Below are 23,290 nucleotides of genomic sequence, written 5' to 3' on the forward strand. Positions count from 1 at the left end.
ACCGAAGGAGGAATGGATTCTGAGGAGTGAAGGACCGAAGGCGGAAGAGAATGAAGACAAGAAATGAATAATTGAGGGGTATATCTGTCTGGGCCAAAAAAAAAGAAGCATATATTTGTTGGAATTACATGAAACTTACTCTAACATTCTCCAATTTTCTCTACAAAAGCATATCAATTTTGCTTCTCCCCAAACCATGGTTTTTGGACCAAAACCATGGTTTCTGCTATTTTCTAGTGTTTGGCAATGTTTTTGCCCAAACCATTGTTTGGGTAGTTGCCCAAATAGGGGCTAAATGCTATTCCTCTAGTCCTATTTATAAGACACTTCCAACATGTTTCACACAAACTAAAAAAAACTTTAAATTGCATTAACTATTCATTAAAATATAGTAACTTTCCAACATTACCCCTATTTAATATATACTTCTTTCAAAAAAAATAGCTATTTATACTATAATAAATGGAGGATAATATGACACATTATGATAAAAATTTAATGAAATGACATATAAATATGATAAAAAAAATTCTCTATCTGTCCTATAAATAGGACTAGAGGAGTAATTATTTTTAAATATCATTATTTGAATAAATTTATCTTCAAGTCTTATAAGACTTTATCTTCTACACTCAAACAATGTTAGACGACTTGCGCAAGAGGCTCTACTTTGTATGCCATCAGTCTCTCACACTGGCTCCCTGTGCCTATAATCTATCAATAATGTTGAATAGACCAAGCATGGTGAGACTGTTGAACGGGCAGACTTCATATCATCAGAAATGCAAGGTCATCGTGCGGGATATTAGGTGCTCATGTGCTAGGTTTCCTACTGTATCCTTCGTATCTTGTTAGTTTGTACTAATTATCAAAAAAAAAAAGTTTTATAAGAATTTATTCTTCAACTCATAAATTTTGTGGTAATTTTTAAAACCTATCAGAATTAATTCAACCACTATATTGTGTTATGCGAGTCCAGTTTGATTCATAGAGTCAAATATCACAAGAAAGATAAACGAATAATGGTATTTGATGAATATGGTTGGTCTTGAAAAGAAAGTGCGAAGTACCTAATTACCAATGCTGCGCTCTATAATGTTATTTGCATTATTGCTTTACTGTAGATGTTGCCAAAGTTTTTTCACTTTAAGTGCATAACAAGAAAATACACAATTAAGTCCCCAATTGAGATCCCAAACAGTCATTCTGAACTTTGTCTGCAAATAAATCGGATTTATGTCTGAGTGAAGAGTCATTAATCACATCCTTTGCCAGTCTATTAGCTACGCACGAGAGTTCTGGTTCTTTGAGACGTGGCTGACTTGTACATTCCAAGCATAATTGATCTCTGAACTTGAATCAACGCTAAACTGCAGCTTTCAGGGTTGAATTTTTCCTCCAAAATGGCTATTAGAACATTGCAATTAGATTTTAATATAATTTGTCTGAAGCCTAAATCTCATGTCAATGTAAGATCTTTTAACACGGCCCATTCTTTTGCTTCATATGCCCAACATCGCCCTAGCGTATGAATAATTCCAGGGATTCGATGACCCATATGGTCTCCTATAGCACCTCCACATTTCGGAGTTGATAACATTGTTCCATCGACATTTAAGTTTAATCCAATCAGGAGATGAAGGTTTCAGAGCAGAAGAGACGATGCTATATCATTCTCAGCGTCTCTGATTAATATTAGGCATGCGACGGCATTATCCCTCCTCGTATTACATGTTGCCAATGCTTTCTCCCCTTGTTCCAACGTCAACATTATCCATACGTGCTCTTACATGCTATATCATCATCACCAAACCGAAGCCACACTTTGTTTTGGTCTTTCCATAGCTTGGATTCACTTGGTCGCGCCTTTTCTCATAGTTTTCTTTCAGAACTTGTGACATCATCCCTGCCACAGGGCCTTGTTCAATCTTTGATAAGAAGCTTTGCTCATTGCGTCAAGCACTCCAAGGTCAATTTCTCATAGTATTCTTAGTTTACTCATGATTTTTCTGCCAAGTGATGTGCCAATTCTTCTTATAGAAATTCATGTTCCGCTTTCATAATTTCTGTGTCCATTCATGCTTAAAAGAAGGACCATACCATTGCTGCTAGCCACTAAGCGTTGTCGCAGAGGGTAGACACTTACATTTCCATCCACTCCTTGTACGTCTTTAATCCCCCCCCCCCCAGTGCAAGCGAAGGAAATAGCCATCAACAAACCTAAAAGTCAAGAATCTATTGGACAGTTGTCTTAATCATAGCCATAATCTACCTATTCAAACATAATGTGTGAGTTGGTCAGCATCACTCAGTCTCGTACAATTAACCTCCTTATATCTTTAGTAACTTTTATCTCTTTCGATTTTTGGTGATATGTCAACTTCTGTTAAAAAAAAAAAAACTCATAAAATCTGAAAAAATCCTGATGTTCATGCACCCCCAATTCGAGTTTCTCATTCCATGCTGCCTTCCGTAAGTCCTTTATTAGGGTGGGTCGGGTACCCTTTTGTTATGAACATCAAACAAACACATATAAGCACGTGATGATATCAGTTCTCTTTCAATCTTCTCATCAAGAAGTCCCACTATTATGTGCAACAGCCTTCCCACATTATTTAAAATTTAGATAGGTTGACAGCAGATCTTGCCAAGCTCTTCCAAATACGTTTTAAATAAAAGATATAATTATTATTATATTGTATATATAAAGTATCTCTTCTTTCATTTCTTATAAGTTAGTTCGATATTTAATTAATTTGGTCATGAATATAAAATTTCAATCTATTTTATTTTTTATACTTATCTATTTTTTTCAAAGTATTCATTGTATTGTATAAGTTACACGTATTAAAAGTTTTATCGGATAATAGTTTTAGCTTATACATATGATTGGCAAAGATATACACAACGCTTAATTATTATAGATAACTAGCTGAACAAATTTTTTTAATTTATTCAAATTAATTAATTAGCTCTTATATTAAGAATTGAAACTAGTATTTCATATTCAGTACCAAATATTGTTTCTTCTTTTTTTGGCCAATGCTTGTCCAAGCAAACTTTAGTTTAGTGATCACTTACGACTTGCGCTCTTTTGCTAGAGTTACGGTGGTTTCTTGCGATAGAAAGATGAAAAAATGTACAAACCAGCAAGGAGCAAATATAAGATCGCAATAAGATCGTGAGATCCCAGCAGCCTCTGCATTCAAGATATAAATCTCATCAAGCTGACTGTGGCTGGCTCTTTTTTAGGTATTATCTTATATCTTAATTATAAGATTTTGTTTATAAATTATAAATAAGATTTTATAATTAAAAGAAGAGTTAATATATTTTTAAGTAGTCAATATCATCACGTGATTGAATGTTGACAGTGTTTATAACATATTCTATGGGTATATAAATATACAAAACAAAATTGACATGACAACCAATTTCAGGCTTCGATGTGGAGGATTTGAGTGTTGTTTGACTACAGTGTCATGCTTGTGTCCTCCTGTTCTCTCCGAAAACATTATTTGGACCGTCCATTCCAATGCACATTTGAGAGAAAACCACAACGGTCCATCATGTGAAAACGCTTCGCTCGCTTCAAATTGCATTCACAGGGTTGCAATGCTCAACAATCCAGAGAAAACAGTATACAACCTGCACGCTGAAAAAAATAAGAAATAGAACCAAGTAAGAGGGAGATCCGGAGGGGTTAGGGTTTTCTTTTTTCCCTCACTCGGGATTGCTCCTTCTCCGACATCATTCAGACTAGCTCCTCCCGGCGGTAAATTCTCCGCCGTCTCACTGGTAAGTAGGTTTCTCACCGGTAACTCTATAGTGCAGTTTACATTGTATTATACATTTTTTGTCGGCCAAGTCGTGTGGCCTGTTCCATTTGGCGAGCATTTCTTTATATTGGATGGCTCTTGTCTGCTTTGTCTTTCTTCCTGAAACTGGTTTATATATTCTTTTTCGTGCTTATGCCTGTTGATCTTTGAATGCCTACTTTTCTCCATTTTTAAAATCCCCAAAATCAGGGGGAATATTCTGCCCTTGTGTTGAATAAAGAGTCAGTATATTTGATGGTTGCTAAGGAAATGGAAAGAGCTCATAATTTGGCTATATGCTTATTGGGTTTCCCTTTTCCCTTTGAATTCGAATCCGCTTGTTGAATGTTTACGCATGAAACTGATTGTTTTGTCGAAATTTTCGTGCATATCTGTATGATGTCTGCTGCTAATTGGGCTGATAAATTGATGTTGCCCCAAAAAAATTCTATAGAATCCATTCTTTTTTTTTTTTCTTTTGACACAACTATAGAATCCATTCTAAGATACCATGGTCAAGTTTTTGGCACTTTTTGTTTTTGGAAAAATTATTTTTTAAAAAAAAAAAAACCTAACCTCTCTTCGACCATTATCTTTGCTCTCTATAAGAGAATCGGGTTCTTCACATGGGCATATTGCAAACTTCAATCATAGGGATGGATCTCTCCCCCTTGATTGATTGCTTTTATTATTTTCTATGCTAGTAGTCAAAGAATCATTTCTCAGAGCAACATTTTTCGACTCATGAAATTTTTGTTTTTAACTAATGAAATTTGTAGTTCGTTTCTTTATTATACCTCCGGTGTTACAAAACTGGTTGAGATAAAAATGAGTGCAGTGGAGAAATCATCGACGACCACAAAAACCCCAGCGGATTTTCTCAAATCCATTCGTGGTCGACCAGTTGTTGTAAAGCTGAATTCTGGTGTTGATTATCGAGGTTTGCCCGTCTATTTTTTTTCCCTCTCTTCTGTAGTTTTTCTGGTGGATATGCATATTGGGAAGGTTTTCCTTTGTGTTTAAAATCTATATTAAACTTTTGAAGCTGAAAACTTCTTCACATTTCAATGTCTGTGGTAGAACTGAGGACCTTAATTTTCTAGCATGACTATATGTTAATTCTGTCAAACTTAATAACAATTAAATTCTTTCAATTTTTTTTTTTTTGCCAGCAAATTCTTTCAATTAACTACGTTGGATTTTTTTTTTTTTTTAATTTTAAATGTCCTGCTTTTTCTAGTCCTTAGCGTCACCCATGATCCAACCTGAATCCTGCTTCTTCCAAGTGCCATTGCTTCTCAGTTAAAAAGTTGCTCGAATTTTGGCGCCTGATTTTAACTACCATGAGAGCTGCTAAAAAACTTTGCCTCTTTGGTACCCAGTGCTAAGGCAAGCGCCTTTGATGACATTTATGGTGGAACTGACATTGATTTTTAACGTTAATAATAAAATAATTTCCTTTTGTTCTAGTATTTCAAAGTTCTTGATGTGCGTGTGGCATTAGTTCTTTGAGCAAAGGATTTGCTAATTTATTACTTACTAAATGTTTTTTTTTCCCTTGAGTGAAATAGTAAATGTGTTTTTTAACATAAGAACGAAGAAGTTGGTGAAAAAATATAAAGGTCATAGTTTATACTCTCTAAATCCTCATATAAGAGCCATATCAAAGTGTTATTAATTCAAAATTCTGACTGACCAAGTGAGAGGAAACGGGGAGCAGTGATAATTAAATTCTTATCAAGTTCTTTTCTTATGTGTGGGCCTTCACTTTGTGGGCGTATTCTTGATAGTTGGTCCAATTGACCGCATGGTTTCGTTTTCTTAATGTTTCCGTGGGGCTACGAATGGACGGGCTTGATTCCTTTTGGTAATGTTTGCAGGCATTCTAGCATGTCTAGATGGCTATATGAATATTGCAATGGAACAAACAGAAGAGTATGTAAACGGGCAGTTGAAGAACAAATATGGAGACGCTTTTATTCGAGGGAATAATGGTTGTTATGATGATGTTTCATATTATTTATTGGATTGATTTTATTGCGATGAGTAATAATTGAAATCTCTTTACCTCGATCCAGTTCTATACATCAGCACATCAAAGAGGACCCTTGCAGAAGGGGCTTAGATTGTGGCCTTGTGCTGCTACTGCACGACTTTGGATTTGGAAGACTGCTGATTGGTTATTACATTTCCAGGTTATTTATTGGTTAGGGCTTTTGCTTGTTAATTTTAAGCAGTACGTCTCGCTTGTGCTTGTTATTTTTGGATATCCTAGGCAAAATGGTGCCACTTGTTCCCAAGAAGGTCTCCATCAAGGTTTTAGATCCTCTTCATTCAAATGATTGGAGATCTAGCTTCAAATTTATCAAGAGCTGGTGAAGGGGGTAAAGCATTTCGTTTTGCAACCGCGTAACGTCAATCAGTTGAGTGTTGGGAGGGGACAGTGATTTATTCGAATCATATTTTTACGTCTATTTATAAAAAGATTTTATACCATGTGAGTAAAAATTCGAGATGATCTGGAGAGAAAAATGGCAAAGACATTCATTAAGAATTTAGGATTTATTTCTAGTTGTTTAAATCTAAATAGTGATTGAGCTGATTTAAATAGTTACGAGTTAAGTTCGCATACCCCACCCATCAAAAGTGACGGTTGATCTGGTAAAATGAGGGTAGCCAAGAGTCAATTGGCCCACGCTCAATTTTTTTTTTTTTTTCATGTTTTATTAAATACGTGCATCTACCAGATTTCAAGGAAAATTTGCATTTTGTGCAATCTGTACATATGATAAAGAAAAAAAAAGGATTTTCGTTTGTTTTATTCCACCATTCAAGCTACAAGGAAATCTCATTTACCTCGTGCGTGTTTTGTTGCGCAAAATAAGCCAACAATGTCTAGCTGGTAGACGCGTGCAGGGGCTAAAAAATGATGGCCACAAGCCCGGCAACTCCGCCAATTTCATATTTTTGTAATCGATCGTACACCACAAAATGACAATTAAAATACAACAAATAAACTAATCAACAAAGCGGAATCAAAAGACCATTTATTTTATGTTTTTGTCTTTGTTATTAAAGAGTAAACATTCAAAATGTTCAAGTCTAGGAAATAATCAATGCCAATAAACAAACCTTACCTGCATTTATAATCAACTCCGCCAATTGTCTCGTTAGTTAATTTCTTGAGTGAAAATCCAATCTTATCTTCTCTAAGTTTTCGTCCTAGGCGGTTGGAGCCGAGCCATTTTTCCTTCCTCTCTAAAAAATACGCCAATTACTTTTCGGGGCACTGCAACACCCCCTCAATAAAATGCCCTCATCTATTACCATATCACAGTACACCCGTATAACTAAGAATACTAGCTCCAATAGTTGCTACATTTTTCGAACCCATTCTTATTAGAAGAAATATATATTAAAAAAAATAAACTTTTTCGGGGGGATAAAAAAAAAAACTACCGCAAGTCAGATTGTTATCAGGCCCTTGGTTAGAACCCTACATTCCTTGGCTTAAGAATAATAAGTGGTTAGAATACTTACAAAAGGTTGTGCTTCTGTAAATCCCCAAGTGCGAAGCACACCAATATGTTACAGAAATTACCACTTCTACACATGATCCAACTCCATATCTGTTTGGCCTAACATATAGAACTCTTCCTTCATCAGTAGACTGAAGCCATACCAGCATCACATCAGCCTCGTGCCTAATTATATCCCGTCATGCCAAAAACACCTGATGGTTATGGCCCAAACAATTCAAGGATAATAACCACCTCATCCATCAGAGAACTGTCTCATCCAACGTATCACCAATTTTATCTCCATGATACCTTCAAGAATGTTATGCAGCATTCTAATGGTTGGGCCTAGAAGATATGCAAAGAAAATGACACAGATAACACCCAAGATGGGAAAACTGTCTACCGCCCAGTTTGGCATTGGGCTTCATTAGGCTTCAGCTTTGCACTTGGAAGCAGCTGCTTGGCTTAAGACATGTAAAATGAATTTTGGCCCCCCAAATTCTCTCCCCCCCCCTCCCCAAAAAAAAACTTGTTTTGACGTGGTATAAATTAAGTATTTTTATCTTTCGCCATGCCGCGTCAAGAAAAATCCTAAAAGCCACAGTAGAGTACCAAACAGGGCATCAATCAACCCACAAATTGCATGGCGACAGCTAATTCAAAATCCAAACAAATTTTGGAACCCCACTCACTAATGCATGGAGAATACCCCAAAAATCAATTAAAAACTTCTGAATGTTAAAAGGGGCATTTCCATAAACTAAAACCTTTCCAGGCAACAGCAACAGGAGAAAAAACAACAAAAAAGTCATACCAATGGAGCAGAACAAGGATTGTACGACCAAGGCATCCATCCCAGAATAAACTTGACAAAAGGGAGAGCAATCCACTCAAGTGACCACTTCTCACCTTGGATATATGTTTCAAGCTCCAGTGGATGTAGATGACAAACTATGAAGAGGGGACCAGTTGATCAGATATAATATGGTGTAATAGGTCACAATCCAGGTCAATGCTCAGCATATGCCAAATTATGAAAGAAGCAACCACTACTGCTAGTCAAGAATATTGTTGAAAAAAATAAGCCGTACGCCCGTACGTCAATGGTTCACCACATTAAATTAAGTTCATTTTTCTGACTGATTATTGAGGCAAAAACACATGGCCTTTAAATTGAATGCAGACGTTCTACTAAATCTAAAAGCATGGAAAACTCACAAATCAGTAAATTACCAAAATAAATTTTCATGCTCTGACAAATACATAGATAATAACAATTAGAACAAGACGAGAAATTCTGATAAATCATGGCTGGGACCCAGTGATACGCGGGAAAAAAAACAAAACTATAGGGGTGTTTGGATGGAAACCAAACCATGGTTTCAAAAATGTTTTTATGGTTTACGAAGTAAATATGTGGAGGAGTTTGCCTCATTTTGCGGAAAAGTGCTTCTGAGAAGCACTTTTCAATGTTGCCAAACACTCCCTATAACTTTCAGCTTCCAATAAAAACTAAGTATTCCGAACCATCTGGCTGTCAAGGACTTTCAATGTCAAGCAACCACAAATCACATCGCAACACTTCCCCCACCCCCCTTTGGTGGGTTTTTTTTTTGGTGGTTTTTTTTTGGGGGGGAGGTGTCCACACTTTTAAAATTATTGCACAAAGTTTTCTCTGCCCCAAAATTCAACCTGATCCTCAGGACCTCAACAACATTTCAAAATAGAGGTGCTACATTGCTTAAAAAAACTTGTCACAGGGAAAATGTACTTGATATAAAAGAAAATACAAGTTTCAGAATCTGGTTCTTTTAGAGATCAAATGGTAATGGTTCATTACAAATTTAAAGGATGCATTTGAATAGTGCTGGGAACTTCAGAAGAATCAGCAGAGTCCAAAACTAAATGATTGATGCATCTATGAGGGTATCTGCACAATGAATACATAAAGCATAAAGAGAGTAATTTCATTAAAAATATCCATTAGAAAGGCAGATACAACAGTAAAGTTATGAAAGCCATACCAATGGTACTGCAAAAATAGATTTACATGTTCTATTTGCTCCAAACTACAAAGCAAAGAACGTAATGTTTGTTTAAAACAAGACTTGTGAAATCTAAATAATGGTAAGAGAGTAAAATGCAAGCATCTGAATGTTCTTTCACAAAGATAAAATTCGACAAGTTCAGAAGCTAAATGTGCATTGAACTTGGAACACAGAGCATTAACATTTATTATTTCAATTTTCCTTCTTGCAGCCTGATATAAATGCAAATAAAAAATTTAAAAAACAAAAGACTCACAAAAGAAAACACAGGAAATGGTGAAAACACTAACTAAATATAAAGACACAATCAAGCTACTACACAGCAGAAGTAGCAGCCTAACTAAGCAGAAGCAACATGAAATCATGTTCCTAGCGATCAATAGAGTTTTAAATGGTAACTACTAGCTAAGGCATGGTTGGACATTGGGTAGCTGGCTCATACACCACGTCAAACATACATATTACTAGACCAAAAACCACTAAATGGGGACAGTATTTTATTTTATAACGCAATAAAAAGAAAACCAACCCTAAATAAAGAATCAATCAGACAGCTATTTCCACAAAACTGATTGATATCACCCTCATGCTTAACCCACCATATTCTTACCAACTTCAGTCCATGGAAATTTCGTCATTCTTACTTTCCAGACAGGGAAAGATAATATGCACTATTTTAATTTAGAAGGTAAGCAGACAGCGTCTAAGCAATGTGCCCTGCTACAAATTTATACTTTCCTGAAGTAAAGAGGTATCACAACATCAAAAGGCAACAGCAACCTGGCCAAATGTCCCTTTGTACCAGGACCAGCGTTAGTTGAACGCCCAGTAACGGGAATTCCTTGAATATCTGTAACACTTACAAACAACAGCTAGCAAACACCAACACGCCCTTACAAGATCTGTTGCACCCAAAAAGAAGCATGCATCCATACATAGTTGCATGCTTAGATAGCACCTTTACAAGATCTTATAACATTTATTCGACAGGTGTAAAGCCAATATCCAGGTGTCTAGCTTTTGCCAGGAAAAAAAAAAAAACAGTACTTCTAAGTGCATGCATAAAAAATCACTTAGCATGAAGAATGCACATAAGCATGAACCCACTTCAAAAGGAAATCATTACTCCCCTATTGCAATGCGCATTGGCCACCATGCCAAAATCTTTTAAGAGAAACAAAGCGAGGAGCAACCCTTTTGCACTGGACATTTTCTTTCTTCATTGAAATACGAATAAATTTTGTAACTCTGATTCTTTTGCCACTAGTCAAGTCAATTTTGAATTATTACCCGTTATAAAACATTTTCATTTTTAGGCACACAGATGAGAAAACATTTTTTTTGGGACAAAAAACAGAGTAACCTTAAAAAGGAAAGAAAATCAGCAGCAAATAAATTCAGAAAATGCAAAGTTCCACAATGCTAGGCTCACCTAATGACCCATATAAGGAGCGCCAGGGCCAGGATGAGGCCTAACACCACTGCTCTGCCCCATTTGTGGATTTTGGTATCCCCCTTGCATTCCCGGTTGGTTCCCGTAGCCCACAGCAGGCTGGTTGACATATCCAGCAGGAGGCCCAGCCTGGTTTGCGGGTGCACCACCAAGACCTCCAAGCAGGTTACCCAGCCCTAGCCCAGCGCCTTGAGTAGTAAGCAAAGCAGTCAAGGCCTGCCCAAGTGCCGGATTTAGCCCCTGTGCAGCCACTCCAGGATTGAAACCTACGGAAGGAGCTGAGGGTGCCATCAGGTGTCCAGGCCCTGGTCCATGACCGCTAGGCTGATACTTATTCTTATCCTTTCTTGGCTGATAATGAGGTTGATGATGATGAGAATGCTGCTGCTGCTGCTGGTGATGCTGATATCCCTTGTTTCCCTTAGGACCATCAACAGCCTTCTGACAATACAATGTATGCCCTTCAAAGTTTTTGTGCGGTTCTTCTAAAGCCTTCTTTGCGCTCTCTACTGACTTGTATACAAACAGTGCAAATCCCTTTGGCTTACCCGTATGTTTATCAAGACCCAGAGGACCATCCTCTATCTCCCCAAATTGACCAAAGAACTCAAGCAATTTTTGGGGATCGAGGTCTGCACTTACATTGCTAACAAAGATCTTCCTTTGTGTATACTCGGACACCGGTGGGGCCACTGCAGCAGGCGATGGGACTGGTCCCGCGGATGCCAATTGACACGATGTGGTTCGGTTCCCAATCTTTTTCTGGGGCTGTTTCAGCGCCTTCCGAGCCCCACTTCGGTGCTTGAACAGGATGAAGGCATAACCTTTTGATTTCCCAGAGACCCTATCGATGACAGCCTTGCAATCCTCAATCTCACCATACTTCCCAAAAACACTCGTGAGTGTTTCAGCAGTGGTGTCCCAGCCAAGACCGTGGATGAAGATTTTTCGGTGGGCAGGGTCCACGTCCGCCAGCTGACGGACGTTGTCGATAAAATCCGGGTACTTCTCCGCAGCTTGCTTTACAAGAGTGTAGAGCTGCTCCTTCGTAAAAGGCTCAAGAAGCTTCTCTAAAGGCTCCTCTTCGTCCAAAACCTCAACTTCATCATCGTTATCGTTGCCTTCCTCAGCTCCATTCGCATCAACCTGAGCTGATTCAGATGGGGCAGCATCGGCTACACCTTCCGCCGTTTCGGGGTGCTCGCTATCCTGCTCTTCAGCGTGAACTTCTGGAGGTACACTTACATCCGCGCTTTCTTCCAATTTTACCTCCTCCTGATGCGTATCATCGTCCACGGCCATCGTGTCGGGTCCCTGGTGCTCTTCTTCTAGGGTTGCTTCGGGGTTTGGTTGTTCGTCCACTCTAACTTCCTCGTGGATTTGCTCTTCTTGGGGTTGTTCTTGTTGCGCAGGTTGTGAATCGGAGGTCTTGGCAGATTCGGGCTCAGATGATCGAAGCTTTCGCTTCTTAGCCATGACGGTGGAATTGCGTTTTGGGAGGCGAGCTAGGGTTTGAAGCAGAGACAGAGAGAAGGAAAATTTGCTTTCCTAGAAGTCCGAACACAAATAGTTGCGAAAATGGGTGTTTTTAATTATGAGCGAGCATGAGGCCGGGAGAGCATTTTGCCATCCAGGACCCAAAAAAAATCTACGGGGCGAGTCCCCTGTGGAGTGCCGAATGTCCCCAAACTTTTTTTCATCATCAAAAAAAGTAAATAAATTATTTAAAACACCTGTATTTATTGTTTTTTAATTAATTTACTTGAATTTTAGATTAATATATATTTTAATAATACACATAAATATTTTTAAGAGATAATATAATATATATTATAATTAAATAAGTTATTTAATTTTTTTAAACTCTCTAAATTAGACAATTGAGTATTATATTAAACACCTAAAATAGTAATAGTTAATAACAAACTTTATAAATAAACAATATATTTAATGAAAAATAATAAAAAAATACTATTAAAATTTTGATATCTCATACCATGAATTCAAATTTCAATAATCTCAAATCAATCATAATCCTAGCAAAAGACATCATTATTCCTCATTTCTTTTCAAAAAATGCCTCCAAACTATTTAAACTAAGGCTATGAGACTCATGAATTTAAGTAAACTTATAATAATGAGGTGAACTTAAATTACTTTCGATCTTAATTATAAGACCTCATTTATAATTTATAAATAAGGTTTTATACTTAGGATCGGATGTAGTAATATCTCTATCAATAAATATACTTTTAAAAGTATATAATTAACTAATTAAAAATAAACAAAGATAATAATTTGGCATAAATACATTTCAAATCGAAATCAATGAAATGAAATCCATCAATATTCATGACTTTTCCATATTCAATATAGAATTTTATATAAAGTTAATATATGAAGTTAAAACTAAATACACAAATTCATATAGGAAACAAAAAAGAAATAATTGCCAAACATGTCCTATCTCATATTATTGTGTATACATGTATAAAAAAATAAAAAAAGACATGTGCAACACGCCATGCTATATAGTTTAAAATATAAAAAATTAGTGTAAAATAATTTATTTTGCTATCTTTCTACCGTCTATAGGAAAATGCGGACTTGTGAATACAGTAGCGTACATCATAGCGTGAGTTCGTGATTCCAGTTCAACTCGCCACGATTTGTTCACCACTTGAGGTCAGGATTTATAATAAATTTTTTTTACATATTTATCTTAAATTATAATTAAAAAAATATTTACAAATCATTTCAAGCCACCCCAAAATTGGCACGCAAATCAATATGAGGAGAAAAGGTATAATCATAAATAAGTACGATTTCATGAGTCCAATTGCGATTTTAATAACAATGCCTCAAAGGGTAATTTTTGAATTTTTAAATAACAATAGTAGTAAATAATAAAAAAATAACAAAAAAAAGTTAAAAATTACTAAATATTAAATAAAAATATCAATAAAAATTTGTTGTTATTTATAAATTCAATACTATCAACACTAAATAAAGTGTTGTTACCAAAACTAATTTAAGATTTAGTAATTTTTAACTTCTTTTTTTAATAATAAATTCAAAGTCTAAATATACTGGATAGTTAGTACTAGGAATTTTTTTTCATAAATTTATTTAAGTAGGGAAATTCTTAACACAATTTTTTAAATTTTAAACTAAGAGTCATAAATAATTAAACAGCTTAGCTGTTTTCGAAGTCAGGTCACATAGGACTACCTCAAACAGATAATAAACAAGAGCCAGAGGATTTGGGAGAAGTTTGAAAAACAAGTTTATAATACTTGTATTTTTTATAGAAAAATTACTTATAAGTTTTAAGTAAGAAATTTGAATACAAATAATGTCTTTGAATTTTATCTCATACTAATAGATCCTAAGGTATTTGATATTTACAAATTTAATTACATTATTTACAACTTACAAGTCAAATGTAGCAATTTAATATTTACAAATCATCAATTTTTCTTTATGCTCATAGATTGACTGGTGTCATTTCTCGTTTTTTGTGCTAGTGACATGTGTCACTTCTAAAAAAGTTAAATTTGTAAATATGATATATACATATGTTTACTTTGATCTAATTATTGATGATATTTAAATTTTCATCTTTTCTGTACATTTATATTTTCTTTCTTGAATTGGACTTCCCAACATTACGAGCATGCCTCAACATAATTAGAAGATATAGCGCGTAGACTAATTTACCATTAAGTTATTTAATATTTATATCTATGTTGTCAATTTTTTTATAAGGTGTTTGGGTGAAAATTAAACTATGCTTTTAAAAGTAATTTTATGGTAAACATGTAAAAAGAATTTTGTTTCAACTTGCATGAAAACAATTTATAAAAATGCTTTTAGGAATCCAAACACTCCATTGCTGTGTGTCTATTTTTTATTTTACATGAATTTATGATTGAATGTTACTATTTCCGGTCTTTAATATAAAACCTTATTTGATTTTTATTTTGGTCGTAAATGTAAAATCTTAATTTACTTTATCTCTTATATTTATATATTTTTTCCTAACATAGTTCTTCTAATAATAATATTTTTAGTCAATACACTTGATTAACAATGATATTTTAGGAAAAACAATATCTATTTATTACAAATAACTAACTTAACTTATTTTGTTAATCTTTTCAGATTAGTTAACTAGCTCATATAATTAGAACCGGATGTAGTATTAAATATTTTTAAAATAGGTAATTAAAAAATTTAACAGGGCATGATTATTATCCTAATCTAACAAGTCAGGCAAGATCATAAGGAGATCAAAATTCTTCCCCAGATATTTAGGGTATGTTTGGCTCAATAAGAGGAAGGGGAGGGGAGGGATTTAATAGAAGGAAAGGGTGGGGAGGAAAAAAATATTTTAATATGGATAATTTTGCTCTTATTTTATTTAAGGTGTGGGCATAATGATCACAACATGACAAAATATAGACATAATGGTTACAACATGACAAAATATAGGGCATAATAGTCATAATATGACAAAATATTGCCATTTCCCTCCAAATCCTCCCAATTTTGAAGGGAGGTTGAGGAGGGGAGGGGAGGGGAAATTTTAAAAATTTTTCCCTCCCCCTAAAATTGTGTGTTGCCAAACAGGAAAAATGATTAAAATCCTTCTCCCCTCCCTTCCCTCCCTGTGTTGCCAAACAAGGAAAAATGATTAAAATCCCTCCCCTCCCTTCCCTCCCTCTCAAATCCCTCATACCAAACACACCCTTAATGTGGGCCGCATTCTAAACCTTGAAGTCGAAATTTATAGTAATTTAAGTTGTTGATCCGAAAAAAGGATGACATAATCAATAATCAATAAATTGAGAAAAATAAAAAATGAGTTGAATTGGTGATGCGATGCTCTAAGTACAAGGAGCCCCAACATTTGTTCCCAAACGCTGCCACTTGCCAATATTTCCCACAAAATCAGACACAACGGGCAACCAAGAAAAGCCAAGCATTCGTCAAATTTCCAAATCACTCTCCGGCCATCACCCATTAACGTATTGCTCTCAACGAGCTTTCCAACTAATTATTATATCGGTGTCCCCTGCGTTTCGATCGTAAAAGTTTGTTCAATTTGATCACCATTTCGATGGCTTTCTTTGTGTTACTTGTGCAGCTGCCGTACCCAGAACCATGAGGGCTTTTTCTCTCTGATTATATCGGTTTTATATCAGATCCTTGTCCTATTTATTTATAGGTATGGGCCTTCTGCTTTGTAACCGCTGTTATCGGTTAATTGCTTACTTTGTTGATATAATTCAATCCTGCGTGCGTCTCTGTTTCTGGGCCTAATCCAGCTGGTGGGTTTTCTATGTTTGTCATAGTTTCATTTGATAATTCAGTAAATGTGTTGATGTTGATAAACGAAGTGTAATAGTAAACGTTGACGGTACTACGATCATTTGTTTGATACTTCGGGGAGAATGTAGAGGAATGAAAGTGATTTAAGCACAAATGCCAGCCTCAGTCCTTCGTCTTGTGCCTTTTCCCATAAACAGTTTCGTTTCCAATATCATCCAGAAACATACTAGTGTTAAAGTATTATATTTTCCGAGGAAGATTCTTTAACAATACTCTAGTCCATGAATAACGGTTGGGTTGCATTTGAAACTGCCTGTATTAATTTTGAGAAGTGAGTTCCTGGCTTCTAGTGGAATTCTCAATGTTTTTTTTTTTTTTTTTTTGGGTGAAAAAATTCTCTGATTTAATACATCACTATAATTGCAGATTTTGTGTTGAAAGTGTGCTGCATGGGGATTCAGACAATGGGTTCTCAAGGCAATGGGCAACAGTCTCATTTGCAGCCTTCCCCATTGACAAGGCAAAGTTCATGGTATAGTCTTACACTTGATGAGGTTAAAAATCAACTAGGAGACCTGGGGAAGCCATTGGGAAGCATGAACCTTGATGAGCTTCTTCAGAATGTATGGACTGCTGAAGCAAACAAGTGTGTAGGGGTAGAAAATGAGAACTTGTCATCATCATCTTCTCTTCAGCGTCAGGCCAGTCTGACCCTGGCCCGGGCTTTGAGTGGGAAGACAGTTGATGATGTATGGAGAGAAATCCGACAAGGTCAAAAGAAACGATTTTCAGAGGATATAAGAGGTCCAGATAGTGAGATGACTCTAGGTGAAACAACCTTGGAGGATTTCTTGGTACAAGCAGGGCTTTTTGCTGAAGCTTCTATTAGTCCATCTGTGGGGTTGGATGCTATGGAAGCCACAACCCCACAAAGCATTCAACATAAGACAGGCTTGTCATCCTCCCCTTCGTTTGGAAGTTTATCTGACACAAGACCAGGCCGCAAAAGGGACACTCCAGATGCATATGAGAAAACGCTGGAGAGGAGGCTAAGGAGAAAAATCAAGAACAGGGAATCTGCTGCCCGTTCACGAGCCAGAAAGCAGGTTTAACCTATATTGACTATAAGATTTGAGCAATTGATTAGATTTTTTTTATTCCCGCTTTTTGGAACATTATCTTGGATTGCTACTGATCAGAGTTGGATGGTCCAGGCTTACCATAATGAATTGGTTGGCAAGGTCTCTCGTCTAGAAGAAGAAAATACAAAGCTCAAGAAAGAGAAGGTAAGATTCTCATTCATATTTTTTATTGAATCATAAATGATTTCTTGTAGTTATAATAAAGGCACTTTTATTTTCTTTGGCTGTGAGTTTTATTGAGCATTTAGGTTATTTGATTACTATTGGTTTAGAGGAACAAACTTTCTCTCTCTCTCTCTCTCTCTCTCTCTGATTGAAAATTTATGGTTCATTGTATGCTGTGTATCGAGTTTTTTAGCACCAAGTGACCCATGATGTGAACTGTCTCTTCCTGGCAAAGATGACACGTTTGATACCTAAATTTATCACAATCTTTAGATATGAACAAGCAATCTTGAAATAATTATTCTTTGGTATAAATCATCTCCCTTTTAAGAAATCGCAACCACCGGAGGCTGAGTTAGGATAACATTTTGATAACCTCTTAGTTGACTGTCTGTTGATAAATTTTCGTCATACCTCCAATGCATGTTATTATTTATGACCAAATCCATGTCATCAAAAAAAATTTATAAGGCCTTGTAATGAGTCATCTTAATGAGAGGTGAGCTATAATACCTATTTAGAACTCAATAACTCAACATTTAGATGAAAGAGTTGAGCTGTTAAATAAATATATACAATTTTTTTCATTTGCGGAAAGCTTTTAAGCTACGTTAAATCATGTCTTTATTCATACCCTTTAATTTTGTTGATGCCTTGTTCTATGTTACACGTACATCTATTTTAGCATCTTGTGCTTTAATCTGCCTTTGAATCTTGTATCCTACACGAACAAAGACCATGAACAGGTTTGTTATTAATTAGTGGTCATGGTATTGCATACCTGAGAGGTTTTATGTCCATAATACATTTGAATAAATTTAAGGCTTGTATACTCTGAGTGATGCAGTTCATCCCTAGCATCACTCTGATATATATGATGTACTTCAAAAAGTAAATTAAAACTTGGGTGCTTGAAAGATGCCTCTTTGTTCCATCTGAACCTCCACCTTAAAGGCCTCTCCTTGTAGTCCTAAGTGAATTTCTTCACTATTACAGTCCTCTCATTGACAGACATGTTAACTTGACCTATAGTTATTACTTGTTAAGCCTTAACTTAATCCCTGAGATATTGAAACAAATTCCTCTTCCTTGGAACCAATGTCATTATGATCATCATTAAGAAATCCCTATCTTTTCTCTTTATCTTTTGAAGAATCCATTTGTTCATCAAACATATCAACAGATGAGAAGAGGAGATTGTTATTGCCCTTTTTGTGTTGTTGATATGGATAATAGATACTAAGTCATTAAAAATTGATTTTCCAAGGATGGGTCAAGTGGATCTCTGGTGCTACCCTCTGTAAAATACTCAAATCAGGGTTGTTGTTGGCCTATTCATGCGTAGCCCCTGTAGCACAACTATTACATGCATGCACATAAATATAGGTCCTATAGTACAAAAACACTGTAGTTATATAAAATTTGCAAAGATAGGCACTTGACGTTGGACCAAGTATGCATATGAGCTATGGCACGAGCTGTAGCATGCTATGAATAACTAAGATATGGCTTAACAATATTCTCATGTGCCACTATTTGACCATATACATAAAATGTGAAGTTTTTCCTTTCCATTAGAGCTTTAAAAACATCAAAACTCGAGGGGCTACATCATCATAGAAGGGCAAAGTGATGAGATGAGTAAACCAAATGATTGTGTCTCTTAACTTATTGTTTACTCGGTTCGAGGACTATACAGTGATAGTAGTCACTTTGGAGGACTATAATGTGAAACTCCAAAAATGGAGGGCTAGGCTGAACAAATAATATCTTTTTGACGACTTAAATATTAATTCACTCGATTAATAAATAATAATCTTCTCACTAAGGCTTCTATTATGGTTGTTCGTGCATCTATGATATTTCAAAGACAATATGGAATATGTTGGGATTCAATTGGGATACATTATCTCATAGCTTTGAACAGCCCCTTAAAATGAAATACATATTAAAGTTGAGACCCAACAAACACCTTTTGCATAAATTTAAATATATTCACGCGGACAAAAATGATAATAGGCTGAACCACGTATGGCTATGGGGGATTTTTGATTGATTTAAATGAATAAGCCTTGCAAGCACAAGCGATGTTGGCCTTGTTAGTTGTTCTAGCTTTTATCCGAGGGAGTATGGATAGCTTCCAGATTGGTTGGGAGGGTTGGCAACAAATTGCACCTCGTGCTTTGATCTACAAGGTCCAATTAAGTATTTATCTAGACCAAAAAACTTATAGGGAAAAAGGCTTGGTAATGTTGATGTGATTAATGGTTGTGAACTTTGGCACTTCTTGGAGTTGCAGAGAGGGATGCAATGTTCGTAAGCCATCTGGACACGTTACCACCTAATATGTGTTCGCTTTTGCAAGTGATGTAAATGTTCACACTTAATGGAAAAGCCACAACATTCTCAATCGTGGCTTTCACCTTAACTAAATAATTGGGCCGGGTCTAATGATTACATATCTGCACATGGATCCCCTGGGATTAATTGATGTGAATTATAAGTGGAAGTCGCGCATTCTGGCAATTCATGGATCACTTTCCATCTCATGAACAGAGTCTGTGTTAGCTTCTGCAAATGATGTAAATGTTCACACGTAATGGAAAAGCCACAACATTCTCAATCGTGGCTTTCACCTTGACTAAATAATTGGGCCGAGTCTAATGATTACATTTCTGCATATGGATCCCCTGGGATTAATCGATGTGAATTATAAATGGAAGTTGCGCATTCTGGCAATTCATGTATCACTTTCCACCTCATGAACAGAGTCTGTGAAGGGGACGGTGGTGAATCAATTAATTTGGAAGTATTGGAATTTTGGTCAGCCAATCTAGTGATGCTTTACTATAGTAATTACTGCTCTTTTAGTTATGTGCAATGGCCCTGGTTTTTCCCCTGCTTAATACTTACTTAGGAAAGTATTGTCATATAAAATGGTAAAAGTTCAATCATTTTCTTAACCTTCCTAAATTTGGTTCTTGGGTGGATGTTCACTTGACATATAGACTGCCACAAGGCCCTTCACTTTCTAAACTAATGTAACTTCCTTTCTCCATTAGTTATGCTCCCATTAGCTCAAGTAGGGCAGTATAATTAATGTTATAACAGCTTTGTTCTTATTGATTTTATGATGAGTTCATTGTACTAAATTTGACTGGCGCGATGACTGATGTATCAGAGTTTTTTAACTGCAAAAGTTGTGAGTGGCAATTATTCAAGTGTAATACAAATCTACCATTCTTTGGGAATCGTTGCAAGATGATTTTACATTTTCACTAGCACCACCAGAGCTCCTATGATTTCAGTTTTGGCCATTGTGCAGCATCTGCAAAATGCTAACTTCATTGTGAATGCCTTTCCTTTTGTAGGAGTTTGAGGAGAGGTTGACATCTGAATCATCACCTGAACTGACTTATCAGCTTCGAAGAACGAGTTCTGCCTCTTTCTGACATGACCTGCACTGAAGTGTTACTATTGTTCCCTATGTTCTAGGTTTTTAAGAGGGGCATGTCCAGGATTGCATCACCCAATTTCTCATCACTGTTGCAGATGGTGTGCTTTCTCGAATAGTTTGTTAAATCTATCTCTATAATTAACTAACTAAGGGGTACATATTGCAGCAAAGTTTAAATGTTCATAGACTTCAGCTTTGCTTTGCTGGAAAGCATGTCAAGAAAGACTGGGAGCTTGCTGAAGGGTTGCCTTTTTTGTGTAATGATTATCCTTGTGTGCGGTGATATTGTAAGGTAATCAAGTTCTTCAAAGGCGACTTATAGAATTGAAAAAGGTAGGTCTTATTAGTATTTTTTGGTTTTCAGGATGATATTGTATTAAATTTTAGCTTGTATTTGATGGTAATGTTTAGGCTAAATTCCATCCTGGAGAAATGTGTGCGCTCATTGGAGTTATTTTCCAGAAAATTGCAGTAGCGAAGTAAAAGTTAATTCTTCATTATAGTTTTCTGGGGAAGTTTGCCCCATGATCTTGTTTCTTTCTTGCTACCCAACTTCTGCTTTTGTTTGTCAAGTAGGAGGTTCAGGACTTAGGGAGGAGGTAAAGATTGAACGCTCCTGATAGTCTAAAGCAAGTATTGCTGAAGTAGAGAGGGAGGGAGGGAGGGGGATTACTTCAATTTAGTTCAATTTTTCTCTTTCTCTATCAGTACTTTAGTTAAAATAGATTTCAAAGAATGTGTTCAGAGATCGAATTTGACATCTTTACAATTGAAAATTGGGGCATGGGAACTAATGATTGAGATTTACAAGTGGATTGAGAAGACAAAGATAAAGCTTACTATTGATTTCCTTTGTCTTTTGAGGTACTATGCTTAATCTCTAATGATGTTTATTTCCCATAGCTGCTGGAGTCTAAGGGCTCTGAGGAGTGAGGACCAAAATAAGGTTGATATTATGCATTTGTTGTTATTGGGTTACAAGGTCCTGACATATTCAGAGCGAATGGATGTAGGGAGTCCTGTATGTCATTAGGCCTGAGCTAAGTTGTGAGATCCATGTTTTTCTGGCTGGTCAAAAGGGCCAAAAAAGGATCCATATATTTCACGGGAATTCATATAACGAGTCTTATTATTGACAGATGGCGTAAAATATAACATTTTATACATTAGATATGTAGATATGTATGCTGGGGTGCCAGAGGAAGGATGGAGAGTGAGCACTCTAATCAAAGTCTTTCGCACGGAGTTCCTATTTGATAATCTAACATGTGCCCATAACCATATCTCACCTGTAATGCAAAGTAATGTTTGGTATTGTAAGGATGAGAACAAGTTTATCAACCTTGGAACAAATTATATAGAAAGAAAACTAACAAGTATTACTTTCATTCGTTAATATAAAAATTTTTAAATCCGAAATATAAAATGTCAATCTATTTTATTTTTTATATTTATCTTTTTTTAAATAGTTCTTATAATAGTTGTATATGTTAAAAATTCTATTAGATGGTAATTCTAATTAATACATATGATTAGTAAGGATGCTTTAGAGAAGATAATATCTATTTATTACAAATAATTAGGTTAAAATTTTTTTAATATATTTAAATTAGTTAAGTAAGTTTTATATTAGGAATTGGATAGTACTATCTCTGGTCTTGATTATAAGACTTTATTTGTAATCTACAAACAAGATCTTATAAATAGAATATAATTTATGTCAGCACCCACCCATCATCTAAAATCGGAATCTCCCTCCCGGCGAGCACTTCTCTTCCCACTATCGCCGCAGCCTCAGCTTCCCCTCTATGACGCATTGCTTTTCACTTTTCCTTCCCTTTCTCTCCATTTTCCTTTCAAGTTTCCAGCTCTTCATCTCTGATCTTTCAAATACCTCTCCAACGACTCTTGTTTGGCGAGGTAAAGATTCACAGAACTCAAAAGATGCCTCTGCAGTGGGTTTCAACCAAGACGTTGAGTTAAGATTTAATGATTGAGCTAGCATCGAGTCAAGACTATAAATAACAAATGATTAATTGTTTTTTTCCCCCAGTTTCATTTCATAAGAAGGCAAAGAAAAGGGGAGCGGGGGCTAGCAGCTATATTCTGAACTAACAAGTTTTAAGTGAACGATGGGATCCGATCCTTACGCAAGTTAATCAAACCAAGCATTTTGACCTTCTGTTCTTTTCCCCTCGGAATATTGTCGGCCAAAAACAATGTGCATGGATACGGGATACCGATTATGAGGGAGTGTTTGGATAGAAACCAAACCATGCTTTTCGAAATGTTTTTACGGTTTACGAAATAAATATATGAAAGAATTTACTTCGTTTTACGAAAAAGTACTTC

The 23,290-nt window shown here is 35.9% G+C and overlaps 3 protein-coding genes across 11 annotated transcripts; 2 read left to right on the forward strand and 1 right to left on the reverse strand.

Moving 5' to 3' along the window:
• Positions 1-3,545: 3,545 nt before the first annotated feature.
• LOC114717176 (sm-like protein LSM36B) lies at positions 3,546-6,118 on the forward strand. 2 transcript variants are annotated; one of them, XM_028902271.1, is made up of 4 exons: positions 3,546-3,798; positions 4,598-4,758; positions 5,699-5,812; positions 5,897-6,118. In XM_028902271.1, the coding sequence occupies exons 2-4, from the start codon at positions 4,647-4,649 to the stop codon at positions 5,941-5,943; spliced, it is 273 nt and encodes a 90-aa protein (XP_028758104.1). In that variant the 5' UTR covers positions 3,546-3,798; positions 4,598-4,646; the 3' UTR covers positions 5,944-6,118. The 2 variants fall into 2 exon arrangements, with proteins under 2 accessions (XP_028758104.1, XP_028758103.1); XM_028902270.1 differs by lacking the exon at positions 3,546-3,798 and having other exon boundaries at positions 3,825-4,758.
• Positions 6,119-8,832: 2,714 nt separating this feature from the next.
• Positions 8,833-12,408, reverse strand: LOC114717136 (UBP1-associated protein 2B). 5 transcript variants are annotated; one of them, XR_003737687.1, is made up of 3 exons: positions 10,820-12,406; positions 9,180-9,269; positions 8,833-9,045 (listed from the first exon to the last, which is right to left on the reverse strand). XR_003737687.1 is itself a non-coding variant. In XM_028902233.1 (3 exons), the coding sequence occupies exon 1, from the start codon at positions 12,314-12,316 to the stop codon at positions 10,820-10,822; it is 1,497 nt and encodes a 498-aa protein (XP_028758066.1). In that variant the 5' UTR covers positions 12,317-12,408; the 3' UTR covers positions 9,014-9,269; positions 9,364-9,408. The 5 variants fall into 5 exon arrangements, 4 of the variants coding, with proteins under 4 accessions (XP_028758067.1, XP_028758066.1, XP_028758065.1 ...); XM_028902233.1 differs by adding an exon at positions 9,364-9,408 and having other exon boundaries at positions 9,014-9,269; positions 10,820-12,408; XM_028902234.1 differs by lacking the exon at positions 9,180-9,269 and having other exon boundaries at positions 10,820-12,408.
• A 3,343-nt stretch (positions 12,409-15,751) lies between these two features.
• On the forward strand, positions 15,752-21,453 carry LOC114717129 (ABSCISIC ACID-INSENSITIVE 5-like protein 2). 4 transcript variants are annotated; one of them, XM_028902222.1, is made up of 5 exons: positions 15,752-15,870; positions 15,990-16,070; positions 16,601-17,280; positions 17,389-17,460; positions 20,853-21,453. In XM_028902222.1, the coding sequence occupies exons 3-5, from the start codon at positions 16,624-16,626 to the stop codon at positions 20,931-20,933; spliced, it is 810 nt and encodes a 269-aa protein (XP_028758055.1). In that variant the 5' UTR covers positions 15,752-15,870; positions 15,990-16,070; positions 16,601-16,623; the 3' UTR covers positions 20,934-21,453. The 4 variants fall into 4 exon arrangements, 2 of the variants coding, with proteins under 2 accessions (XP_028758055.1, XP_028758054.1); XR_003737685.1 differs by having other exon boundaries at positions 15,788-16,070; positions 20,853-21,230; positions 21,350-21,453; XR_003737684.1 differs by having other exon boundaries at positions 15,788-16,070; positions 20,853-21,036; positions 21,105-21,453.
• Positions 21,454-23,290: the final 1,837 nt, after the last annotated feature.

This window comes from Neltuma alba, unplaced genomic scaffold (assembly GCF_004799145.2).
Source record: "Neltuma alba isolate B1F8T4 unplaced genomic scaffold, ASM479914v2 tig00011709_pilon, whole genome shotgun sequence".
NCBI lineage: Eukaryota > Viridiplantae > Streptophyta > Magnoliopsida > Fabales > Fabaceae > Neltuma > Neltuma alba.

Excerpts from the sequence above, each read along its gene's own strand:
- LOC114717176 (XM_028902270.1), top strand. The coding sequence starts at position 4,563 with ATGAAATTTTTGTTTTTAACTAATGAAATTTGTAGTTCGTTTCTTTAT. Across the intron at positions 4,759-5,698 it reads TTCTGGTGTTGATTATCGAG|GCATTCTAGCATGTCTAGAT; the intron begins GTTTGCCCGTCT and ends TAATGTTTGCAG. Across the intron at positions 5,813-5,896 it reads TTTTATTCGAGGGAATAATG|TTCTATACATCAGCACATCA; the intron begins GTTGTTATGATG and ends ACCTCGATCCAG.
- LOC114717136 (XM_028902234.1), bottom strand. The coding sequence starts at position 12,316 with ATGGCTAAGAAGCGAAAGCTTCGATCATCTGAGCCCGAATCTGCCAAG.
- LOC114717129 (XM_028902222.1), top strand. The coding sequence starts at position 16,624 with ATGGGGATTCAGACAATGGGTTCTCAAGGCAATGGGCAACAGTCTCAT. Across the intron at positions 17,281-17,388 it reads GTTCACGAGCCAGAAAGCAG|GCTTACCATAATGAATTGGT; the intron begins GTTTAACCTATA and ends TGGATGGTCCAG. Across the intron at positions 17,461-20,852 it reads CAAAGCTCAAGAAAGAGAAG|GAGTTTGAGGAGAGGTTGAC; the intron begins GTAAGATTCTCA and ends TTCCTTTTGTAG.